The sequence below is a fragment of the Bubalus kerabau genome, chromosome 3, assembly GCF_029407905.1.
Source record: "Bubalus kerabau isolate K-KA32 ecotype Philippines breed swamp buffalo chromosome 3, PCC_UOA_SB_1v2, whole genome shotgun sequence".
Classification (NCBI taxonomy): Eukaryota; Metazoa; Chordata; class Mammalia; order Artiodactyla; family Bovidae; genus Bubalus; species Bubalus kerabau.
This window is the reverse complement of record NC_073626.1, coordinates 39,010,097-39,035,105: the sequence shown is the minus strand read 5'-3', so window position 1 is coordinate 39,035,105 and position 25,009 is coordinate 39,010,097. Positions and strand designations below refer to the sequence as shown.

At 51.5% G+C, this 25,009-nt stretch overlaps 1 protein-coding gene across 1 annotated transcript in view; it reads right to left on the bottom strand.

The window, feature by feature from the left end:
- Positions 1-14,379: 14,379 nt before the first annotated feature.
- Positions 14,380-25,009, bottom strand: part of KCNK5 (potassium two pore domain channel subfamily K member 5) — a 40,565-nt gene continuing 29,935 nt past the window's right edge. Inside the window, exons 2-5 of the mRNA XM_055571489.1 lie at positions 21,207-21,318; positions 19,853-20,019; positions 19,358-19,526; positions 14,380-16,932 (exon numbers count right to left, since the gene is read on the bottom strand). Of these exons, the coding sequence (XP_055427464.1) occupies positions 16,073-16,932; positions 19,358-19,526; positions 19,853-20,019; positions 21,207-21,318 (1,308 nt within the window). The 3' untranslated portion in view covers positions 14,380-16,072. The remainder of the gene's footprint in view (positions 16,933-19,357; positions 19,527-19,852; positions 20,020-21,206; positions 21,319-25,009) is intronic.

Sequence of the window (25,009 nt, the reverse complement as noted above, 5' to 3'; positions counted from 1 at the left end):
TCTCTGTCTCTGTCTGACCTCATGCTATACATGTATACACCATACATACACACACTCTACACCCCACATTCATGCCCCTTTGTCTTCCTCTGTGCCCCTGCCTGCTCCATCCTACTCTCTCCACTGTCTGACTTCTATGTGAGCACACTTTCTGCTATTGCTGTTGTTGGGTCACCAAGTTGTGTCCAGCTCTTTGTGACCCCATGGACTGCAGCACACCAGACTTCCCTGTCCCTCACCATCTCCGGAGTTTGCCCAGGTTCTTGTCCATTGAATCGGTGATACCATCCAACCATCTCATCCTCTGTTGCCCTCTTCTTCTACCTTTAATCTCTCCCAACATCAGAGTCTTTTCCAATGAGTCAGCTCTTCCCATTAGGTGGCCAAAGTATTGGAGCTTCAGCTTCAACATCAGTCCTTTCAAAGAGTACTCAGGGTGATTTCCTTGAAGATTGACTGGTTTGATCCCCTTGCTTTCCAAGGGACTCTCAAGAGTCTTCTCCAGCCCCACAGTTCAAAAGCATCAATTCTTCACGTTCTGCCTTCTTTGTTGTGATGGCAGTCATGATAGAGTGCCCATGGACCTCCAACTATAGGTAGGTAGGTCAATGACCCCCATTGCTGCCTCTGAAATCCATCACCATGTTTGTGCCCAGACCATGGACTGCTCCAGACAGTGACAGAGCAGAACAGGGTACCAAGGTGGGCCTGTTCCCTGGAGACCTGGGGCTCACCAGATCCTAGCCTAACCTCCCACAGCAATCAGGGCAGTCTAGCTTGCTTCACTCAAACTTGCCTCCCTCTCAGTCAAATGGGACTTGCATTTGGTCAGATGGTGCCACCAGCCTCTCACAGATGCTTCCCCAACATGGTCCTTTCCGGCTTAACCCAGCACCCACCTCTTGAAGAACCTGGACCAACACACGGCAGTTCCATGTGGGTCATGATGGACCCACCCACTCCAACCCTAATGACTCTCCTTCCATTCCTGCCACCAATACACACACCGAGGATGGAAGCGGACTCAAACAAAAGAAGAGGAGCCTTTTCCCTGGGGCCCCTTGTCAAGTCCCGCACAGAGCCTGTCCCAAAGCAAGTGGTCACTAAAGAATGGCGGTTGTTAGAGGGACAGCCCTAGTCCCTGCTGTGCGGCTCACAGCATGGTTGGACCGCAACAGGCTCACTGAGGAGGGAGTGAGCTTCTGGGAGGATTCTGGGGTGGGGCTGGGGGCACTGGACCTCTGCGGCACCCACTTCTAACTAGGACCCTGGACATCCTCTATGAAGTCACCTCTTCCCCTGCATTGGGGGCGGGGAATTTCTGGAAGGCCTTAGAGTCCTTCCTGTGTTGGCTTAAATCATGCACAGCATTGTGTGCATCAATGGTGTTCTTGCTCGGTGATGGTGCAAGGATCATCTTAGTGAGGTTCCCAACACACCCCCCACCCCTGCCAATAGTCCAGGTTCAGTTATCACACCTAGTGTTTGCCAACAGGGTCTCTCCTTTAATTACAAGGACAACCAGGGGATGAGGACTTTGCTGAAACCACAGTGCAACTGGGAGAGTATAAAGCATGTCCTGGACTAGATTTTGGGCAGCCGGAGAACTCCAGCTGAAGGCAGATAGGCATTCTACAGAAGGCCTGTCTTCCCCTTTCTTCCTCTAGTTTGGAGTGTGACCCTTGGCTGTACCCTTCCGTGTACATACATGGGGCAGGCACCTGTGCCACCTGCCCACCCACTACCCTCACAATCAGCACCCCTGGCCTTGAATCCTCACCCCCTCTCAGCAATGGTCTCAGAGGCCCACAGGATTGTAAGGGGCATTTCATGAAGTATGTTCACCCTGGAATCCTGACATTGTTTGCTCCTTCCCAAGGCGGGCAAAACCTCACTGCAGTCTATCCCATCCAGCCACACAACCCATCCAGAAGATAGGGCCATGACAGGCTGGTAAATATTTAACATCTGGCTCTCTACAGAGAGGAGAGCCCTAATTATAGTGTTTGCTCATTTCCGAGGTGTAAATACTTCCATTATGGCTATTTTAAGCTACAACATGATGTCGTAAAAATAAAGTTGGCAAGAGAACCAGTAGTATACCATTATGTAATGTGTCCACCGGGCACCTCCAGGGGATGTCAGTAACCTCAAAAGCCTGGAGAGCACTAACAGGTAAAGTAATTAGGGAATGAAGCCTTTGGAATCCTTTCACCTTTTCTCTGCATACAATTTGAGGGCTTCCCAGGGGGCGCTAGTGGTAAAGAATCTGCCTGCCAATGCAGGAGACTCACACAGTTTGATTATGTAATTTACTTAATACCATCAGCTTGTAAAATTTCTGAAACTTTCTACTTCTCATGAGCAGGTATGAATGGGCTCCAGACCCCTGGGTCAGAATCTTTCCCCTGGAGTGAACGGTTGAGGGTGGGAATGTGAGTGGACGGATACACACACACACACACACACACACACACACACACGGGGTGACCACCCTGTGGGTTACTGTCTGCTCCTCATTTCTCAGTCACCAGCACTATGTGTTCCAGGCAGCCCACGAGGGACTCAACAGTTACCTGTCCTTTGAATTGAATACAGTGTGATGTCAACACTCCAGATGAACAGCTCAGCTGGCCAGAGCTGCAGGTGAAGGAATCTAAGAAGGAGGAGGAAGTGTTAGCTAATTGGAAGTAAACACAGATTTCAATGCAGAATATAAACACAGGCAGGGAGGGATTGGCAGAAGATGCCAGAAACACAGAGCAAACCTGCCCTCTGAGATCATCAGCCTGGCATTTCCAGAACCTGAGTGTTTCTGAATTTTACTCCACATCTGCAGGGTCAGAACCTTTTTTTTTTTTTTTTTAAATATTTATTTATTGGCTGCGCAGGCGCAGGAGGGCCTAGAGGAGCTAGAAGGTCAGGAAGGGCGGCTGTGAGGAGATACCCCTCGTCCAAGGTAAGGAGCAGCGGCTGTGCTTTGCTGAAGCAGCCGTGAAGAGATACCCCACGCCCAAGGTAAGAGAAACCCAAGTAAGAAGGTAGGTGTTGCAAGAGGGCATCAGAGGGCAGACACACTGAAACCATACTCACAGAAAACTATTCAATCTAATCACACTAGGACCACGGCCTTGTCTAACTCAATGAAACTAAGCCATGCCCGTGGGGCAACCCAAGACGGGCGGGTCATGGTGGAGAGATCTGACAGAATGTGGTCCACTGGAGAAGGGAATGGTAAACCACTTCAGTAGTCTTGCCTTGAGAACCCCATGAACAGTATGAAAAGGCAAAATAATAGGATACTGAAAGAGGAACTCCCCAGGTCAGTAGGTGCCCAATATGCTACTGGAGATCAGTGGAGAAATAACTCCAGAAAGAATGAAGGGATGGAGCCAAAGCAAAAAGAATACCCAGCTGTGGATGTGACTGGTGATAGAAGCAAGGTCTGATGCTGTAAAGAGCAATATTGCATAGGAACCTGAAATGTCAGGTCCATGAATCAAGGCAAATTGGAAGTGGTCAAACAAGAGATGGCAAGAGTGAATGTCGATATTCTAGGAATCAGCGAACTAAAATGGACTGGAATGGGTGAATTTAATTCAGATGACCATTATATCTACTACTGCGGGCAGGAATCCCTCAGAAGAAATGGAGTAGCCATCATGGTCAACAAAAGAGTCCAAAATGCAGTACTTGGATGCAGTCTCAAAAACGACAGAATGATCTCTGTTCGTTTCCAAGGCAAACCATTCAATATCACAGTAATCTAAGTCTATGCCCCAACCAGTAATGTTGAAGAAGCTGAAGTGGAACAGTTCTATGAAGACCTACAAGACCTTTTAGAACTAACACCCAAAAAAGATGTCCTTTTCATTATAGGGGACTGGAATGCAAAAGTAGGAAGTCAAGAAACACCTGGAGTAACAGGCAAATGGAATACGGCCTTGGAATATGGAATGAAGCAGGGCAAAGACTAATAGAGTTTTGCCAAGAAAATGCACTGGTCATAACAAACACCCTCTTCCAACAACACAAGAGAAGATTCTATACATGGACATCACCAGATGGTCAACACCGAAATCAGATTGATTATATTCTTTGCAGCCAAAGATGGAGAAGCTCTATACAGTCAGCAAAAACAAGACCAGGAGCTGACTGTGGCTCAGATCATGAACTCCTTATTGCCAAATTCAGACTTAAATTGAAGAAAGTAGGGAAAACCACTAGACCATTCAGGTATGACCTAAATCAAATCCCTTATGATTATACAGTGGAAGTGAGAAATAGATTTAAGGGCCTAGATCTGATACATAGAGTGCCTGATGAACTATGGATGGAGGTTCATGACATTGTACAGGAGACAGGGATCAAGACCATCTCCATGGAAAAGAAATGCAAAAAAGCAAAATGGCTGTCTGGGGAGGCCTTACAAATAGCTGTGAAAAGAAGAGAAGCGAAAAGCAAAGGAGAAAAGGAAAGATATAAGCATCTGAAAGCAGAGTTCCAAAGAATAGCAAGAAGAGATAAGAAAGCCTTCTTCAGTGATCAACGCAAAGAAATAGAGGAAAACAACAGAATGGGAAAGACTAGAGATCTCTTCAAGAAAATTAGAGATACCAAGGGAACATTTCATGCAAAGATGGGCTCGATAAAGGACAGAGATGGTATGGACCTAACAGAAGCAGAAGATATGAAGAAGAGGTGGCAAGAATACACAGAAGAACTGTACAAAAAAGATCTTTATGACCCAGATAATCACGATGGTGTGATCACTGACGTAGAGCCAGACATCCTGGAATGTGAAGTCAAGTGGGCCTTAGAAAGCATCACTACGAACAAAGCTAGTGGAGGTGATGGAATTCCAGTTGAGCTCTTTCAAATCCTGAAAGATGATGCTGTCAAAGTGCTGCACTCAATATGCCAGCAAATTTTGAAAACTCAGCAGTGGCTACAGGACTGGAAAAGGTCAGTTTTCATTCCAATCCCAAAGAAAGGCAATGCCAAAGAATGCTCAAACAACCGCACAATTGCACTCATCTCACACGCTAGTAAAGTAATGCTCAAAATTCTCCAAGCCAGGCTTCAGCAATATGTGAACCGTGAACTTCCTGATGTTCAAGCTGGTTTTCGAAAAGGCAGAGGAACCAGAGATCAAATTGCCAACATCTGCTGGATCATGGAAAAAGCAAGAGAGTTCCAGAAAAACATCTATTTCTGCTTTATTGACTATGCCAAAGCCTTTGACTGTGTGGATCACAATAAACTGTGGAAAATTCTGAAAGAGATGGGAATACCAGACCACCTGACCTGCCTCTTGAGAAACCTATGTGCAGGTCAAGAAGCAACAGTTAGAACTGGACATGGAACAACAGACTGGTTCCAAATAGGAAAAGGAGTACGTCAAGGCTGTATATTGTCACCCTGCTTATTTAACTTATATGCAGAGTACATGAGAAACGCTGGACTGGAAGAAGCACAAGCTGGAATCAAGATTGCCGGGAGAAATATCAATCACCTCAGATATGCAGATGACACCACCCTTATGGCAGAAAGTGAAGAGGAACTAAAAAGCCTCTTGATGAAAGTGAAAGTGGAGAGTAAAAATGTTGGCTTAAAGCTCAACATTCAGAAAACTAAGATCATGGCATCTGGTCCCATCACGTCATGGGAAATAGATGGGGAAACAGTGGAAACAGTGTCAGACTTTATTTTTTGGGCTCCAAAATCACTGCAGATGGTGACTGCAGCCATGAAATTAAAAGACACTTACTCCTTGGAAGGAAAGTTATGACCAACCTAGATAGCATATTCAAAAGCAGAGACATTACTTTGCCAACAGAGGTTCGTGTAGTCAAGGCTGTGGTTTTTCCTGTGGTCATGTATGGATGTGAGAGTTGGAGTGTGAAGAAGGCTGAGCACCGAAGAATTGATGCTTTTGAACTGTGGTGTTGGAGAAGACTCTTGAGAGTTCCTTGGACTGCAAGGAGATCCAACCAGTCCATTCTGAAGGAGATCAGTCCTGGGATTTCTTTGGAAGGACTGATGCTAAAGCTGAAACTCCAGTACTTTGGCCACCTCATTGGAAGAGTTGACTCATTGGAAAAGACTTTGATGCTGGGAGGGATTGGGGGCAGGAGGAGAAGGGGACGACAGAGGATGAGATGGTTGGATGGCATCACTGACTCGATGGATGTGAGTCTGGGTGAACTCCGGGAGTTGGTGATGGACAGGGAGGCCTGGCGTGCTGCGATTCATGGGGTCGCAAAGAGTTGGATACGACTGGGCGACTGAACTGAACTGAATTTATTCATTTGGCTGCATCAGGTCTTAGTGGAGGCACACAGGATCTTCACTGTGGCTCGAGGGCTTTTTCTAGTTGCGGTCGGAGGGTTTAGTTGCCCTGCAGCATGTAGAATTGATGCTTTTGAACTGTGGGGCTGGAGAAGACTCTTGAGAGTCCCTTGGACAACAGCAAGATCAAACAAGTCAGTCCTAAAGGAAGTCAATCCTGAATATTCATTGGAAGGACTGATGCTAAAGCTGAAGCTCCAATATTTTGGCCACCCGATGAAAGAGCTGACTCATTGGAAAAGACCATGATGCTGGGAAGGAATGAGGGCAGGAAGAGAAGGGAGCAACAGAGGGTGAGATGGTTGGATGACAGTATCAATTTAAAGGACATGAACTTGGGCAAACTCTGGGAGACATCAAGTCTGGTGTGCTGCAGTCCATGGGGTCACAAAGAGTCTGACTGAGCAACTGAACGTCAGATTTTAGTTCCCTGACCAAGGATTGAACCTGCATCCCCTGCATTGCAAGGTGGATTCTTAACCACTGGACTACTAGGGAAGTCTCCAGAAGCTCTTGAGACAGAGCCCAGGAATCCCGTGACTGCTGGGTAGTCACCACAGGGCTGGGATGTGCTCATTGGTTCTCACTGGTCCTGCAGAGGATGGGTAGCTGGGAGTTGCGGCCAGGGCATCCTCTCTGGATCCCGTGAACCCTGCTCTGGCAGGGGTGTGTGGCAATTACTAGCACAGGCTCTGGGGTCTCAGGTTTGAACCCAGGCTCTGCTTCTAGCTGTGTGGCTTCAGGCAAGTTATATACCTACTCTGTGAATCTGCTTCCAAAGAGGGATGATAATCCTGACCTCTCAGTGTGGCAGGGATTAAATGTGTTCTGAGGTCACAGGCAAGTAAGCATCCTGTAAATGGCCGAGGTGGCCTATTTAGGATGCAAGGCTAGACGGTAGCAGATCCCAGGCCTCCCAGTATGGTTCAGACATAGCAGAGAGGACAGGAGACTCCAAAGTAGAAGAGACTTCAATATCTTGATGGTAAAAAGCTTTGATCCTGTTTAAGGAAGGGACCTCCTGGTAAGGAGAGATTGAGTATCAGGGTAGTAGGTGCTGTTCGTGCCCTTGTCCCACTTCCTCAGCTCACTGTGAATGTCAGTGCGGCTATAGTGGACAGTCTGTACTTGCTGCCGGAACCCCTCCCCAGGGTACCTAGGTGGCTCTCTGCATTCCCACTCCAGGACTTTCTCCAAAACCCGGCAGGAGGTCTCTTAGCCCTGGGGCAAGCCCAGCCTGTGTTCTCGTCAGCTACCACTGCATAACCAACCAACCCCAAACGTAGGGGTTTAAAACAATACCAATCTTGTATTTGCTTGTGACTTTTTGATTTGGAGAATGGCCAGTCTCTTCCTGCAGCCTCAACTGGGGCCGGAACGTCCCAGATAGCTCCTCAGCTGGGCAGATCCCCTCCAGGGCCTGGGTCTCCAGGAACTTGGATTTCTTACCTTGCAGCTGGCTTCCCCTGAGAGCATGAAAGGAGAAGCTGCCAGGCCTCTTAACACAGAAGATCACCTTGAGGTATTCTATCAATCAAAACAGCCCAGGGCCAGAATGCACGCAAGTCCACCAATGGACCCCACCTCTTGTTTGGGGAGTGGCAAGGTTAGTCTGCCGAGGACTGTGTGAGATGGTGGTGTCATTGGACAGTATGGTGGGCCACATCCAGCCGGTATGGGAGGGAAGTGGAGATTGATGTTCCTCGGGCCATACTCCTTTTTAAATTAATTAATTTATTTTAATTAGAGGATAATTACTTTACAATATTGTAAAGTACAATATTCCTATACATCAACATGAATTGGCCATAGGCATACATGTGACCCTCCCCTCCTGAAACGCCCTCTCACCTCCCTCCCCACCCGATCCCTCCAGGTTGTCACTTTGGGGGTCCCTGTGTCATACATCAAACTCCCACTATTTTACATATGGTAATATATATGTTTCAAGGCTGTTCTCTCAAATCATCCCACCCTCTCCTTCTTCCACTGTGTCCAAAAGTCTGTTCTTTATGTCTGTGTCTCTTTGCTGCCCTGTACATAGGATCGTTGGTACTATCTTTCTAGATTCCATATATATGCACTAATATATGATATTTGTCTTTCCTTTCCTGACTGACTTCATTCACTCTGTATAGTAGGCTCTAGGTTCAACCACCTCATTAGAACTGACTCACATGTGTTCCTTTTCATGGCTGAGTAATATTGCATTGTATGTATGTACCACAACTGCTTTATCCATTCATCCACTGATGGACATCTAGGTTGTTTCCGTGTCCTAGCTATTGTAAATGGTGCTTCAGTGAACGTTGGGGTACACGTGTCTTTTTCAATTGTGGTTTGCCCAGGGTGTACGCCCAGTAATGGGTTTGCTAGATCGTACGGCAGTTTTACTCCTAGTTTTTTTTTAAAGACTCTGCATGGTGGTTGTATCAGTTTGCATTCCCATCAACAGTGTAAGAGTATTCCTTTTTATCCATACCCTCTCCAGCATTTACTGTTTGTGGACTTTTTAAGGATAGCCATGCTGACGGGTATGAGATGATACTTCCTTGTAGTTTTGACTTGCATTTCTCTCATAATGAGCCTTGTTGAGCACCTTTTCATGTGTTTATTAGCCATCTATATGTCTTCTTCAGAGAAATGTCTGTTTAGGTCTTCTGCCCACTTTTCAATTGGGTTGTTTGTTTTTCTGGTATTGAGTTGCATGAGCTGCTTGTATATTTTGGGGATTAATTGTCAAGTTGTTTTGTTTGCTATTATTTCCTCCCATTCTGAGGGTTGTCTTTTCACCTTGCTTATAGTTTCCTTCGTCCTGCAAAAGCTTTTACGTTTACTTAGGTCCTTGGGGCCGTTCATAACCAATAAGATTGGGAACTGGTGGATAAACACAGGTCTCTGGTCCTTTAGAGGGACAATTCTGAGGTGTATAGGACAAGCTCTTTGGGGCGGGGGCGGGGGTCCCAGCAGGATCCAGCCCCAACTACCTGCAGTGAGACTAGCTCAACAATGCCCCCTTATCTTGTGCTCTTTAAAAAAAGGTTGTTTTTTTTTTAAATTTAGTTTTGGGTGCTCTGGGTCTTTGCTGCGGCACACAGCCTACTTCTGGTGTGGTACGCGGCCTTTTCATTGCAGTGGCTTCTATTGTTTTGGAGGTTCGAGGGTGCACAGGTTTGGTAGTTTTGGTGCATGGGCTTAGTTGCCCAGAGGCACGTGGGATCTTCTCGGAGCAGGCGGTGAACCTGCGTCCCCTGCTGCACTGGCAGGTGAACTCCCTGGACCACCATGGAAGGCCTGCCCTGTGCCCCTTCCCATCTTTATCTCCCTCTCCCCCTCTGCTACTTCTTCCAAACATCTTCCAGTTCTGTTCTGAGGCCTTGCTCTCCTGGACAACCAAATCCAAACTATAAATTTCCTCATGTGAAAACAAACAAACAAACAAAAAAAACACCTTAAATTGAGCTATAAAATACTACACCTGGCTCCTGGGCTGTTGAGTAATCCCACAGGAATGGAAGTGAAAGGCCTTTGTCAACTAGGCAGCCCTGAAACCAAGGTGAGGGGTCAGTGTGAGCAGAGGTATTCCCGAGGCAAGCACGGGGACCCAGGGGCTGCTGGCTGGGCTGCCCGGGCCCCATCTTCAGGGAGTGCTGAGCAGAAGGGGCACTACCGCCTTGAGGGTGATTAGAGGTGGGGACAGAGCGGTGTTGGGGGACGGGAAAGCGGGTGTAGACAGAGGGGCTTCCTGGAGTGTGAAGAAGTAGGGAGTGCATCCCTGGCCTGCCTACCAGATTCAGGTGACTCGGCACAATTAGGTGACTCACCAGGCCAACAGAGCTTGTGACAAGGTCCCTCAAGTTCATCCACCCAGCTTTGCAGGGACTCGCCCTCGTGGACTCAGCCTCACCTCCTGATTTGGCCTCTGGCCGGGGAAAAGAGGGACTGTTACAATGGGAGGGTCCAGGATTCTGGTTCCCTCACTCTCCACTCAGTAAACACTGAAAAGCTGAGCCCTTTTCCATGCAGGTCAGCTTGTGGTTTGGATCCAAGGTGAACAAGTCACTCCCTCATTTCTCGGAGTCTGCAGAACAGGAGACAGGCAGTTTGAACAGCATTGAAGCAGCCAGCTTGCTGAAGGAGGGGCCCTGGGCTCAGGGGAGGGACATCTGACCCAGGATCCAAGAGCAGAGGGGGCGGGGGTGGGGGCCAGTAACAGTGGAACTCTTCTGGGAGAAGCTGAGATCTACCTTTAATCCCATAAATCTTAGAACGCATCCCTGAGAGATGAAGGGCACTCCGAACAGAGGACTGTTAGTGCTAGGTCATTTCAGTTGTGTCCGACTCTGTATGACCCTGTGGACTATAGCCTGCCAGGCTTCTCTGTCCATGGGATCCTCCAGGCAAGAACACTGGAATGGGTTGCCACGCCTTGAGAATGCCATGGACAGAGGAGGCTGGTGGGCTACAGTCCGTGGGGTTGCAAAAAGTCAGACACAACTGAACAACGAACATGGAGGACGTGGCAGGGTTAAACAGGGTGGCCTGGCTCTTTTGAGAAATTTCGCTATGTCTGAGGCCCAGAGACATGGAAGGCGGCAGGTGAAACTGGAGAGGGAGGCAGTGCCAGGAAGGGCAATGGGAGCCCCGAAGGATTTAAAGCTGGAGATAGGGACTTTCCTCCTGGTCTAATGGTTAAGACTCCAGGCTTGGTTTCCAATGCAGGGGGCACGGGTTCAGTTCCAGGTCAGGGAACTAAGATCCCACATGCTGTGTGGTGCGGTCCAAAAAAAAAAGGAAAAATGAAGCAGGAGCTACAAGGGGTCAGATTTGAGTCTGGCTCCAGCCTGCTGGTTGCAGCAATGGCCAGGCAGAGGAGACCAGATAAGGGGGCTCATTCATTTGACAAGGGCTCTGTGGCGCTCAACCAGGGGTCAGGCCCATGCTGCTGAGGAGGTCCAGGTGAGGGGCAGTAGTGGCCTAGATGGTGGCCAGGATGGAGAGAAGGGGCAAAGATTTTGGGAGGCTCTCTCACTGCATTATATAGACACAAGCTGGCATCTGACTCCTGGACCAACTGTGTGTGAATCTGAAAACTGGGGACCTGTTATTTCCAGGATGGACAATTGATAGGCAGGGCTGAGCCCAAGCCTCAGGGGTCCCTGGAGAGAGGCAGCCATTCCTGGAGACCCACCCAGAGTGGCCCAGCCCAGCCTGCCTCCTTCCTTCCCCTGCCTCTGCCCCAGGCTCCAGAAAGCTTCCATGCAATCGAGGCTAAGGATAACCTTTCCACTAAGTGGGTGAAACCCAAACATCCCAATTTCTTTTCCTTGGTGCTGGCACGGAGCTAAGTGACTCCTCCAGGGTCACACAGGAGTCAAGAGGCCCAGCTGGGATCCAGAGTTTGTGCTTGCTTCCTATTTCTGAGCACCTCTCCCACTAAGGTTGCAGGATCTTTGAGAGCAGGAACTGTCTTCTCCGTCCAACTCTGTTTTCTAGAGATGTCTCCCCTAGCAGATTAGGAACTTTCTGGAGGGTAGAATGAAGAGTGGAAACGCAAGTCAGGGAAACTGTTTTGCTGCCATTTAATAGTTATTTGGGGCTTCCCACGTGGTGCTAGTGGTAAAGAATCTGCCTGCCAATGCAGGAGACGTGGGTTCGATCCCTGGGTAGAAGAGATCCCCTGGAGGAGGAAATGGCAACCCACTCCAATATTCTTGCCTGGAAAATCCCATGGACAGAGGGAGCCTGGTGGGCTATGGTCCATTGGGTTGCAAAGAGTCAAACACAACTGAAGCGACTTAGCACACATGTGCACAATAGTTGCTTGAGTTTGTGAAAAATCCTGTATTTGCCTCAGTCTCCTCATTTGTAAAATGAGGTTAATGATAATACTACTTATTGTGAGGACTGAAAGATATATGATAGAAGAGACAAGATTTTAAGAGTCTTGGGGGTATGGAGAGGACAGAAATACCAAGCACAGACCATGAAAAACAGCCAGAAATGAGAGCAAGGGGAACTCGACAGTATGCTCCATGAATGGGATTTCTGTTCATGGTACACGCTGGAGTTTTCCAGGTGCCCGGGACACAGCCTGGTCCAGGATGGGTGTTCAGTGAGCACTAGTTGGAGGAATGAATAGAGAGTCCAGGTGTTGCTGCTGGACAGTGGGGTGCTGGCTCAGAACTAGGGTGGGAAGGCTTCTGGGAGCGGGTAGGGGAAGATCCAGGCCTGGAGGGCTGCTGGGAGTGAGCGTGTCTGCTCCAGAACCCATAAAACTGAGGGTTTGACAATGCACCCCCATAATCCTGCTCGGGTTATGGATGCAGTGTTAAGAGGGGGATTTCCCTCCCAGGATCCTCTCAGCTTCTAAACCACGTGCTCCACCTACTATCCCCCAGGAGTTCATGGGCACAATGGTAGATGTGCGGGCTCACCCCTCCTCCACACAGGGTACCCCTCCTTGGCCCTTGATGCTTCAGGAATCCCTCCTGGGCCCCACCCTCGGCTCCAGCTGCTGTCCCCCACTTCCTGTTGCTAGAAAGCTCCACTCAGAAAGCTCTTGACTCATCTCGACTAGTCACAGTGGCCCAAGACCACAACTCTGCTCCTTCTGTCATCTGTGAGCAGCTCTACAAAGCTGATGGGTCAAGTCATGCTCTGAGAGCCTTTGTGTCCTTCACCGCAAAGGGGGCTAAAAGCCCTGTGCAATGGGAGTGCTTGGAGCCACTTGGGTTGCGGGTGGGGGAGCTTTGTGAGATGGCCATGTGCTAAGGTAGTAAATAAAATTGTCATTGGGTTGGCCAGAAAGTTTGTTTGGGTTTTTCCAATATGTTGAGGCTGTAAGGGCCTATAGCAAACCAGAGAAGTTTGGGTGGGTGGGTGTGTGTGTGTGTGTGTGAGAGAGAGAGAGAGAGAGAGAGAGAGAGAGAGAGAGGGAGGGAGAGGGAGGGAGGGAGGGACGTGGAGAGATGCTTTGGCAAAGGGATGGATGGTATCAAATCGTTGCAGAACCCGCTGATATTTTAAAGACATATGATCCTCTATAAACACAGTCACACCCTCATGAAAAATGCACTTCACTCCTGAAATCACAGAACTTTCCATTTTTCCCAACAGATTCAAACTTCTAATGAATGTCCTGTGCAGTGTGGGAAGGGGACCAGTCTCAAAACCACTGGGACCACAAAGTCTGCAAATCCTCCTCCTTAAAGCCGCGGTCTCTAACCTTGTTGACACCATGAGCATGGGAGACAATTTTTCCATGGACCTGGGGGGTGGGGGGATGGTTTGGGGATGATTCAAGTGTATTACATATATTGTGCACTTTATTTCTATTATTCTTCTTACATCAACTCAGATCATCAGACATCAGATTCCAGAAGGTGGGGACCCCTGTCTTAAAGGATGCAGATGGGCCCAGCTGAGCCTGTCCTCCTGAGCTCAGAAGGCCTGGTCTCCAGGGTCCTTCCTGAGCTCCCCTACCTGGACACCCTTTCAGGGGACGCCAGACAAGCAATGACAAAGCAGGTGATTGCTCTCTTCTGGTCCTGGGGGCTGCATGGGTTTGAACCCAGGCTCACCATCTATGCAGATTTGCCCAAGTCACCTCCTGGGCCCATTTCCTTGCCTGTAAAATGGGGATGTAATCCCTACCTCATGGGACTGTTGTGTAAAGTGTGCAGAACGGGGCCTGGCAGACTGGCGACACCAGCCAGCCACAATCCCCCCTATTCCTCTCCCCTGGTTCCTGACTCCTTCCTGGTTCTTGGACCCCTTCTGAGAGGCTCTTCCCCGTCCTCATTTGGACCTGTCAGCTGTCACCTCCTCCACGAGGCCTGCCCTGACCACATCTTAAGTAGCCTGCCCCTTCTCCACCTCCCCACCTCTTTGATTAGTTTGCTCCCTTCCTGACTACTCCAGTTCTCCCCTTGACCTCCAGGCTGCCCTTAGTCCCCCCTGTTCCGATCCCTCCCGGACTGCCCCCCACCTTGTCCCCGCAGCACACACCAGGCTGGCTTGTCCATCTCACATTTTATTGTAAAAATGTTAAAATAAATTACATTTTACATCATTTCCAGTATGTACATACAGTGTGTGTGATTCCAGGACAGCCAGTGACACCCCAGCCAAGTGGGGTCAGGACACTAAGACGAACTCGTTAAAACATTTCACAGAAAGACAGAAGGCCGCTCCTTCCCACCCCAATGCCAGGCCAGCACACCCCTGGGTGAGGGGCCGAGTGGGGTGTGGATACCCACGCCCATCACCTTCACTGCTGCGGGTGGGCGGGGTTCCGGCCCTCTCTGGCCCCACACCACTGGAGAGGGGCCTGAGGGGCAGAGGGGGTGTTCAGGTGACACCCAGCATGCAGTCGCCTGCGACCGATGCCCTCTCCCTATTCTGACACCATGACCTTGGCTGAGGTCACCGAGAAAGGTCCGATTGGGTTGAGGGGTAGGAGAGCGAACACCAGACATCCCGATCCTTGGGACCCCACTCTTTCACCTTTCCTCCCTGCTCTGGTTCTGAAGCCAACAAGAGATGTCAGGTATTAAAAAAACAGCAGTTCATTTAACAAAAGAACAAAATGAAACATGCAGGGCAGAGGCGGCTGGCCCTAGGGTGCATATCTCGGAGAATCCAAGAATGCTGCCAGTCCCTCACCAAAAACAGTCTGTATACAGTTTCACATTATCTTTTTGCTCCCCCCATCGCAAATCCTTTTCTTTCTCTCACACACACATGCACGCACATGCATGCATACACACACAGCAGCTGGAGGGAGGAGCTGGATTCACATATCTAGCCATTCCCCACTTGCGAGCCAAGAGCGATCCGGGGAGAGGCGAGGCCCTTCTTCTCAGGGAACAGGGAATGAGGAGCCGGCGGGGCAAGAGCCGGGGCAGAATAAGCCCAGTTCTGCAACTCCTGGAGCCCCAGCCTCTCTTTCGCTGCTTTCAGCTGCCTGCTGTTGCTTGGCCGAAGGGTGACTGAGGGAACGGGGCGCTGGGCTGGGCTCCATCCCACTAAGTCCACAAGTGGGACCGTGGGCCATGCTTGGGACTTGCCATTATCAGGAGTGTTTCAGCATCTGCCTTGTTAGCTCCCCACCCCCTTCCCTAGAAAGACTCTTCCCTCCTGAGGTTTGCAGCAGGGGGTGCCAGCCAGGCGGACGAGGTGGGACTGGGGGACGGTTAAACATGAACCCCAGGCAGGGCCCCGAGGTGCTAAAGTGCCCAGCCCCCCACCCCAGGTTCTCACACCACTCTCACTCTCTCTCTGAAATGCCTGTCTCAGTGCCAGGCACACAGGAGCCCGTTAATACTGGTGAATTCACATGGCCAAGGCCCCCGACCCAAGAGAGCCGTGTGACAGTCTTAACCGAACGATAGGACGATGACCCCCGCGGATGCAGGCCTTGCTGGGAGCGGCCCTGCCAGCCCACGTGTCTGTGAACCATCAGATATGTCAGCCACGCTCGGGACGGATGCCTCCCGCTACCGGGGCACCCATTCTGCTGGGGAACAGAGGCCTGTCCTGGGCGCCGTGTCTGACCTGTGGCATCTAGCTGCAGGGGATGAAGGTGAGGGCGGCCCCTGGCCCCCCACTCCCAGTTCCAGGGCTGCGCCCCCCACCAGGGGCCAGGGTCCCAGCCATGGCAGGATGCCCTAGGTTGAGAATAGAAGCCTTGGAAGCGGGGTGGGGAGCCGGCCCCACCTCACGTGCCTTCGGGGCACTTTGCCTTATTGTATTCGTTCATCAGCTGTTCGTAAGGCACGGAGAGCTCCGACTCTGTGCTGGTGAAGGTGGACTCGTCCGAGGAGGGGAACTCGCCCAGGTTCAGGGGCGCCTCGGCTGTGGCCCCCTCCTGGGGCCTCTCCTCGCTGGCCAGGTTGTCCTCCAGCGAGGACTTGGAGGTGTCCTCGTCCAACAGGCCAGCCTCCTCATTCGCAAAAGTGATGTCGGCATTCTGGAAGATCAGTGGGTGGTAGTCCTGGGCATCCCATGGCTCGCCCTCCTCGCTGATGCGGTCCAGCTGGTTAATGAACACCTCGGAGGTGGGGGAGCCCTCCTCAGGGGGTCCAGCCCTGGCCTCCTCTCCACTGGGCCGCGACACGTGTCCTTTGCTCCGCAGCGTCTGGGACACCTCTTCCAAGCTGGGCACTTGGCTCTTGGAGTAGACCACCAAGGGGGTTAGGGAGGCAGGCAGGGCTGGCAGCCCACCCCTGGGGGGCCCCGGCCCCGGGCCCCGCTCCCCACCGCCACCTGTCTTCATGGCCTTCTTCCCGATCTGCTTGATGAGGTCGTTGTAAGTCTCCTCCTTTTTGGACAGGAAGCTGAAGATGTTGACGTCCTTGGACGCCGCACCGCTCGCCACCTGCAGGGCCTTCCTGGAGTGTGGGGAGCTCTCGAAGGACTCTTTTCGCCGCCGCCGCCGCTTCTTAATGGCCTTATGCACCTCCACAAACATGCTCACCTTCCAGTTGACAAACAGTGACAGCCAGGCCAGTCCCAGGTAGATCCAGAGCTCCACGAAGTAGCGGTACAGGGCGTGGTAGTTGGCGCTGGGGTTCACACCTGCGGGCAGGTCATGAAGCCCAGAGGATCAGGAGAGGGCCAGCGGGGACCCAGAGACACACAGGGGGCCAAAGCCGTGTCACCCGAGAGCAGACGCAGCTCGAGAACACAGAGCAGGGATGGGGACACGCCAGGATAAAGAAAGGATGCCTGTGCGGGATGCTGACACCCTGTCACCCCGAAGGACCTTGGCCTGGCCACCGTGTGCCTGTCCTGGACCCCAGCCTGGCCTTCCTGCACTGTCGGAAGTCAGGAGAGTGGCTCCCTGGGGTGCGGGAGGTTCGAGGGGGAGGGGCTTGGGGGGAGGGTGGAGACAAGCCAGCACCCAGCTCAGGAACTAAGCCATGAACCTTGGCCTTGCAATGATTCACCAACACACTGATTCACAACACTGTTTTGTGTACTCTTTGGGTGTATGTGTTACAGTTCCATTAAAAAGCTAGATAGGAATTAAGTGAGAGGGAAGCTGGCATCCTCCTGCTGGGCATGGACTCACTCATTTAGCATAAGTGAGGCTGGTGGAGCGGCCTGGGATGTCCAAGAGCACAGGTCCTGGCAAGAATATTCTAGACAGTCTTGATTGTCCTTCTGCTGATGTCTGGTTGGCCTCCTGGCTTCCTGTTTCTACCCTCCTCCTGTGGCCTGTAGGGCTCTGCCCTCTCCATGCCCTCTCCTTCGAGGCCAGGCTCCAGACACCTGCCCCAGGGAGCCCTCCCGGGTTACCCCGCACAGCTCTGGCCACTCCCCTACCCTCCAGGATTGTGGAGATCTCACCTTACATTTCCAGGCATGTTGATCCATATTATTATCTATCCTATGTCCCCCTTCCCACCCTGAAACTGGGAGTAACTTGTACAAGTTAACTGCAGGAAGGGGGCCATTTCTAGAGTGGGGCTCCCTTAGGGCAAGGACTATAAACCCCTCATCAGACTGGAGGGGGTCTGAAGGCAAGGGGCTATCTCCCCAGCAGACAGGAGGTGCTGTTGATCTTGCTTAGGGCTCTGGTCATAAGCAGGTTATGATGATAACCAGGGCCCTACCCTCTGCACACATGCAGAGCAACTCATCTAATTGTTTAACACCCTGTGATTGGTGGGCGCTATTCCTTTTTTTTTTTTTAACCAATTTTACAGATGGGGAAACTGAGGCAGGGGTCTGGCATCTTGCTGGAGCTAAGAAAGTATAATTAAAACATTTTTCTGTGCTTCCCTAATGCAAAGGCTTCTCCTTAGCCTGCTCTGGGCTGCATCAGCCAGACAAAGACAGGATTGTGCCTCCGTCTAAATTTATCTCCCAGGGCAGCAGGCTCAGATCGGCTGGTGTCAGTGCAGCGTGCAGGCCTCCTTTGCTTCTCTCACCCACTCAGCCGCCCAGTCCCAGCATTCCAAGTCTCCATTTACAATGGGGCGGGAGGGCAGTGGCCTGTCCCTGCTTCCAAGGAAGGGGGCGGGGAGAGATCAGAGGTCCTGGGGCAGAGGTAGGGGTCAGCGGCCAGGGCAGCAGGCACCGGGCAAGCAAGGGCAAGCAAACACGGGCTCAGTAAAGGCGAACGGGGCTTTTTCAGGAAGATTAAGAATCAAGATGTGCAGCCCACAGGCACAAGGACATAAGTGGCTGACAAAGGGGCCAAAGAATCTTATCGCTGCTTGTATTAAGGAGGGGACGGGTGGGAGGGAGAGTCTGGGCCAAAGGGAGTGGGGCAGCTTGGGAGGAGGTCTTTCTTGTCTTTTAAGCTGCCTGTGGCAAGAGCCAAGTTTCTGGCCTCTGAGTCAAGTCTCCAACAGCGCCCTCATCACCTGTGAGTGATGGAAGGAGACAGCTGTGATGTGGAGCAGCCCCAACTCAGCCCACAGGTCCTGTCTCTAGCCCACAGTGCACCTAAGCCCCTAAGCTCAGACGACGGGGGAGAAGAGAGGAAGAGACCAGACACAAAACACGAAGAGAGAAGGAGAGAAAAGCCACCTTCTAAGAAAGGAAAGGGCCTTCCCAGGTGGCGCTAGTGGTAAAGAACCCGCCTGCCAGTGCAGGAGACATAAGACTTGGGTTCCATCCCTGGGTTGGGAAGATCCCCTGGAGGACAGCATGGCAACCCATTCTAGTATTCTTGCCTGGAGAATCCCATGGACAGAGGGAGCCAGGCGGGCGACAGTCCACAGGGTCACAGAGTCAGATAAGACTGAAGCAACTCAGCACACATGCAAGAAAGGAAAAGGGAAAATGCCTGCAATGATTCTCTGTCTTGGTTTCCTCCTATAAGCAGCAGGGCCGGGTCAGGACCCCACTGGATGAAGACCCAGGACACTGGATGCCTACCGGGGCCCCCGGTCATGGTCAGCTGAGCTGAAACTGGAGGAGAAGCAGAGGAAGAGAGGGCAGGGAGGCAGAGGCAAGGGGCAGGGAGGCAGAGGCAAGGGGCAGGACTCACCGGCCACGAAGTCGCCAAAGCCGATGGTGGAGATGGTGATGAAGGAGTAGTAGAGGCCCTCGATGTAGTCCCACTCCTCCGTCACCATGAACACGAAGGGTGGGATCACCAGGTGGACCAGCACTCCCCATAGGATGAAGATGGCTGTGCACGTGATCTGCGCCTTGCGCTGAGGGATGGGCAGGGAGACCAAGTCAGACAACGTGCAGTGGGGAGACCGGGGAAACCCAGCAGAGCACCCAGAGTGCGCCGGGGAGGTAGCCATAAGGGAGGCCAGCTGGGCGCCGGGCCTGCGAGGAGGCTCACTGCCCAGGGAAGGAGGGGGGTTAGTGACGTTCCCAGCCTCACCTGGGAGGGCAGGGGGCTCTGAAACAGCTCGCTTGCCATCTGTCCCGACACTTCCGTATCGGGACCCAGGGATCCTTCCCACCCCAACCACAGTCACTTGCCAGGGTCCTCCCCATCTCTGCCCAGGACCCAGGGATGGGGACATACCAGGCTCACGCCTCTCTTGGTGAGGAACTGGCCCAACCTCTTGGCACGTCCCCCAAAGAACTTGCCCAGGGCACTGATCCACGTCAGACAGAGCGGCACCCCAAAGAGGCCATAGAAGACACAGAAGAGGCGCCCGGCGGGAGTCTTGGGGGCCACGTTGCCGTAACCTGAGGAAGAAGAAGAGAGTGACGCCAACAGGGACACAGCAGGGTGATGGACCCAGACTCAGGGTGGCCCCCACCTCCAACCCACCCCCCCCACACACACAGCTGGAGGAAAGCCCATTCTCAAAAATCACTTGACACTGATCTAATATCAATACCTAAGAAATGAAATTTTCCTTGACCATGCTATGATCTTGATCATTCACAGCAAATGATGGTATGGGCTACGCCTTCTCCATCAGCCTGGGAGCTCCCTGAAGGTGGACTAAGCCTCCACTGTTAGTAAGTCCTGTCCTAGTCTGCATGGCACCCTTGTGCAAATTAGAAGGCACAAGTCAATAGCTTCCCTGGGTAGACACTCCAGAAGCACTGTAGTAGATGGTCTCCGAAGATGGCCATTCATTTCTTTTCTTTAAAAAAAATTATTTATTTTATTTTTGACTGTGCTGGGTCTTTGTTGCTGTGCACAGGCTTTCTCTAGTGCGGAGAGCAGGGGCTACTCTCTAGGTGCGGTGCGCAGGCTTCTCATCGCGATGGTTTCTCTTTTTGTGGAGCACAGGCTCAGTGGTTGTGGTGCATGGGCTTAGTTGCCCCAGGGCATGTGGGATCTTCCCTGACCAGGGATTGAACCATTGCAAGAAAGTGAAAGTGAAAGTCACTCAATTGTGTCCGACTCTCTGAGACCGCATGGACTGTAGCCTGCCCGGCTTCTCTGTCCACAGAATTCTCCAGGCCAGAATACTGGAGTGGGGAGCCGTTCCGTTCCCTTCTCCAGGGATCCCAACCCAGGTTTCCATCATTGCAGGCAGATGCTTTACTATCTGAGCCACCAGGGAATAAGTTATATTCTAAACCTCTAACTTCTGGGAAGGTTGGTTATCAGTCATAGATAACTACAGCAGACACCCAGATCGGTGAGAAAGCAGGGGCTGGGGCTTATGCAGTGACTAAACCTGCTTGACCTCCCGCGTGGCTCTGGCTCTGCTGTGTCGTTTCTACTCCAAGAGCCCAGGTCAGGACTTCTGGAAGAAAACAGTCTCCCACGCATGGCCAGTCACCAAGCACTTACTGAATCTCCAGGGGTGTGTCAAAAGGACAGCGTGCAACTGGCCCGATTTTAACCCCGACGAGGTCATGTGACCAGAGCTGGGGCATGGCAGAGGGTATCCTGAAGATCTCAGAAGGCTTACCGATGGTGGTGATGACTGTGGCTGCAAAAATCATTGCGTTGGGCCAGTTCCAGTTGTTGAAGGTCTGGTTCCCTGTGATGGCCACACCCTGTCCTGCAGCATCAGATACTATCTAAAAGGAGATATACAGTGAAGATCAGAGAGGAGGTCACACTTTATGAACCTCCTTATAAGTATTCTTATTAAATCATCACAATAAGAAAGTGGCAATTATTGTCTTCAATTTATAGGAGATGAAATATTTTATACAGGATCAGAGAGGTCAAGTGATTTGCCCAAGGACACACAGCTGGGAAGACTATGAATCCCAGTAAACTGAATTCAGTAGATCTGGAAGATGACAAGAGAATGTGCCTTTCTAACAAGTTTCCAGGTGATGCTGATGTTATGGCCCCAGGACCACACTTTGAGAACCGCGCCAGACTTTATGCCCCTGAAAGAAGGCAGACATGATATAGAAAAGACAGAAGGACCTCCAGAGAAGTGTGCGATTTCGGGATTGGCCCTTCACACCCCGCCCCTCATTGTCAGGGCACTGGCTAAGGTCAGCTCAGAAGCTTGCGGACCCATCTTCCAGGGGCGGACCCATCAGCTGGCCTGGGCATCAAGGTGGTGTGTACTTTTCAGGCTGACTCAAAACCATCATATCAGTTCCCAAGAAGCTCCTGGCCACTTTGGAGAGCAGGTGAGAGGTCGCCTGGGGAGGTCCACTGGGAGGCCCGGGGAGAGGCCTTTATTATCTATTCCAGGAACACAGACAGCTGCCAAACCTGTCCACCTGGCCTCCACCCCATCCTTGAGGGTTGCCTCCATTCACTCCACCCACCATCAGTGGGGGCCGGGACCTCACAAGGCGGCTCCAAGGAAGTGCCAAGACCTGGGGTCCTGGCCCTGCCCCCAGGGAGAGGCCCGCGATGGACCATCCAGCCCAGAAACCAGGAACGCGACAGATTCCCCCTAGAAATCAAGCCTAGGACCGAGGAAAGACAGAGACAAACATGGGAGTAGGAAGGAGACAGAAAAACTGGAGTTCTAACCATGGCATGAGAAAAGAGGGAAGGGTGGGTTGTCCTGAAGGAGTGTGCCGTTTGCAGCGGCAGAGGCCAGTGTAAGTGGATCTGCAGACTTTGTCAAGAATTTTCCATGATGACATGCTCATCTGACAGGCTGTCAAACCACATGGCTCGCTGCCCTGCCTACCCCCTCCCCACCCACCCTGCTATTTCCTGCTCATTTCTCTGCAAAGTAGAAAGAGGGTGCCACGGAGCTGGCTGGGCGCTTTACGCCAGGACGTTCAGATAGGAAAGAGGCCAACTGGTCCATCCGGTTGTAGGTCAACTCAAAAGGTTTCCTAAGCCATGACATCTATATTCTAAGCAGGAGAATGAAATGTCCCAGGGCCCGGGGTGTAAACAGATGGCAAGGAAAGCAGGATCACTCAGCTGCCTTTGGCTGCAGTCTTTACTATCTGAGATACCCATCTTATGGGGGTGGGGGGTGATGAGAGCAGCACCATCCTCAGGAAACACAGCCCGAGACGGTTGACACTGACCGGGAAATCACAGCATTGGAACCCCACCCCTGGTCAACCCCGTGGAGTCTCGGAGGAACAGGAGAGATGTCAGAAGTCGCCTCCCCACCTCCTTCTCACACAAAAGGGAAGGGTGGACTCTAGAAACTCCAAACTGAACTCTCGCTGACTCCTCTCTGGAGACAGCAGAGCACTTGGCAGATTCAAAGAGGAAGCGGTGGGCACTGGAAGCTGCTAGCACAGGTTCACCAGAGCAAGTCATGCTCAGCTAAGTGCATCTCCCACTCCAAAGAGACTGCAAAGCCTTGAAGTTCGGTGGAATGCAGTCAATCCAGATAGCAGCCAGGCAGCTGAACAGATGGGTGCAAAGATATTCGTGTGGAGAAGACAGAGAAATTGCAGGGAGGGACTGGGATTAATCCGGGTCCACATAAAGGCAGATAAACAATCCCAAGAAGTACTGATCATTATCAGTCTGGATCGAGGTCTCCATCATCATGCCAAAGGCCAGGCCCCTTGAATCTTTTAATCCACAGCACAGCAAGGACATAGATGGCTGACCAGTTTAATTTGCAAAGGATGCAAGCCTGGGAACAAGGCTGGGGTGGGAAGACAGCTGACACTGCATTGGCACCATCTGGACTGGAAAAATGGGCCCAGGGCTCCTCTGCTGGCTCAGTGGTGAAGAATCCACCTACCAACGCAGGAGACACGGGTTCAATCCCTGGTCTGGGATGATCCCACGTGTCACGGATCAATGAAGCCCTTGTAACACAACTACTGAGCCTGTGATCGAGAGCCTGGGACCCCCAACTACTGAGCCCACGTGCCCCAGCTACTGAAGCCCAAGAGCTCTAGAGCCTATGCTCCTCAACGAGAGAAGTTACCGCAAGGAGAAGCCCATGCACTGCATCTAGAGAGTCGCCCTTGCTCACCGGAACTCGAGACAGGCCCGCACAGAGACAGAAGGTCCAGCAGAGTCAAAATAAATAAATAAATAATCAATTTTTTTTTGAGTTGAGATCTAGCTTTTAAAAAAAAAAAAAAAAAGGGCCCAAACTAACAAGATATGGCTGTCTTTTAAATTTTTCATGTCTTATACTTTGGGTTAGAAGAGACTGACCCAAAGGGTCAAAGAGAAAAGGCCTTGGGTTTTAGCTGACCACAAACCAACAAACACTAGGGTGGCTGCCAAAACAAAGAGAGGTAAATACAATCTCAGGCAGTGTCAACACCTTCTCTCTTCAGGGCTGGGAGGCAACCAGCCCCCTGTCCTCTGCACTCTGCTCCACTCTTGGCTGTTAGACTTCATGATATGCTAACCTAGGGGCCAAGGTCCTGGAGGGGACAGCTGTGAATGTGTTGGATAATGAGTTCCGCCAGAATGGACTGCCCTTGGTTAGGCATCCATTTCTGATCATGGGAAGCTTAGGCCCAGGAAGACCAGTGCACTTCAGGGATACTGAAGGTGTGACTGCAACAGGGTTTCTCGGGGGCGAGGCAGCACCCTCTAGGAATGTTTGCCAGTGCTGCCTGAGTGGGAGCCTCCTATGTGCTGGGCACTCACTGTTTGGGCACCAGGGGGAGACCTTCAAGAGAGGACAGTATCCCTGTCCGTCCCATGCTGCTGGCATGAAGTGGGCAGGGACCAGAGAGGTAAGACAGCCTGTGATGCTCAGGACAGCCCCACCCGCCATGCCCACATGTGACTCCGGAACCATTTAGTTAAGTGCTGGTGACTCCGTGGTAAAGAATTCACCTGCAGGAGACACAGATTCGATCCCTGGGTCGGGAAGATTCCCCTGGAGAAGGAAATGGCAACCCACTCCAGTATTCTTGTCTGGGAAATCCCATGGACAGAGGAGCCTGGTGGGCTATAGTCCATGGAGTTGCAAAAGAGCTGGACACGACTGAGCGACTAAACAACAATAACAAGGAAACGTCACATGTAAGAGCTGGCAAAACAGGGTAACCGAAGAAGGCATTATTGTTGGGAGCTTTGCAGCAGAAACGCTGGCTTCTTGCCCTTCACCCCACCGATGGTGTGTCCTTTGGGGCCTCCGTCCTGGGTTATCAGGGAGTCACAGCCCTGTGCACTGTCCCCTTCACCCCCATTATCTCTCCACGGTCACCCAGAGAGGGGCAGACAAATGGGGGCATTCCAAAGAGCCCTAAGCCCCCCAGGGCCAGAAGCGCCACTCACCCTTACAACAGTCCAATGGCAGCAGTTATGTCCACAGATCAGCTCAGGAGACAGAGGCTGAGAGCTTAA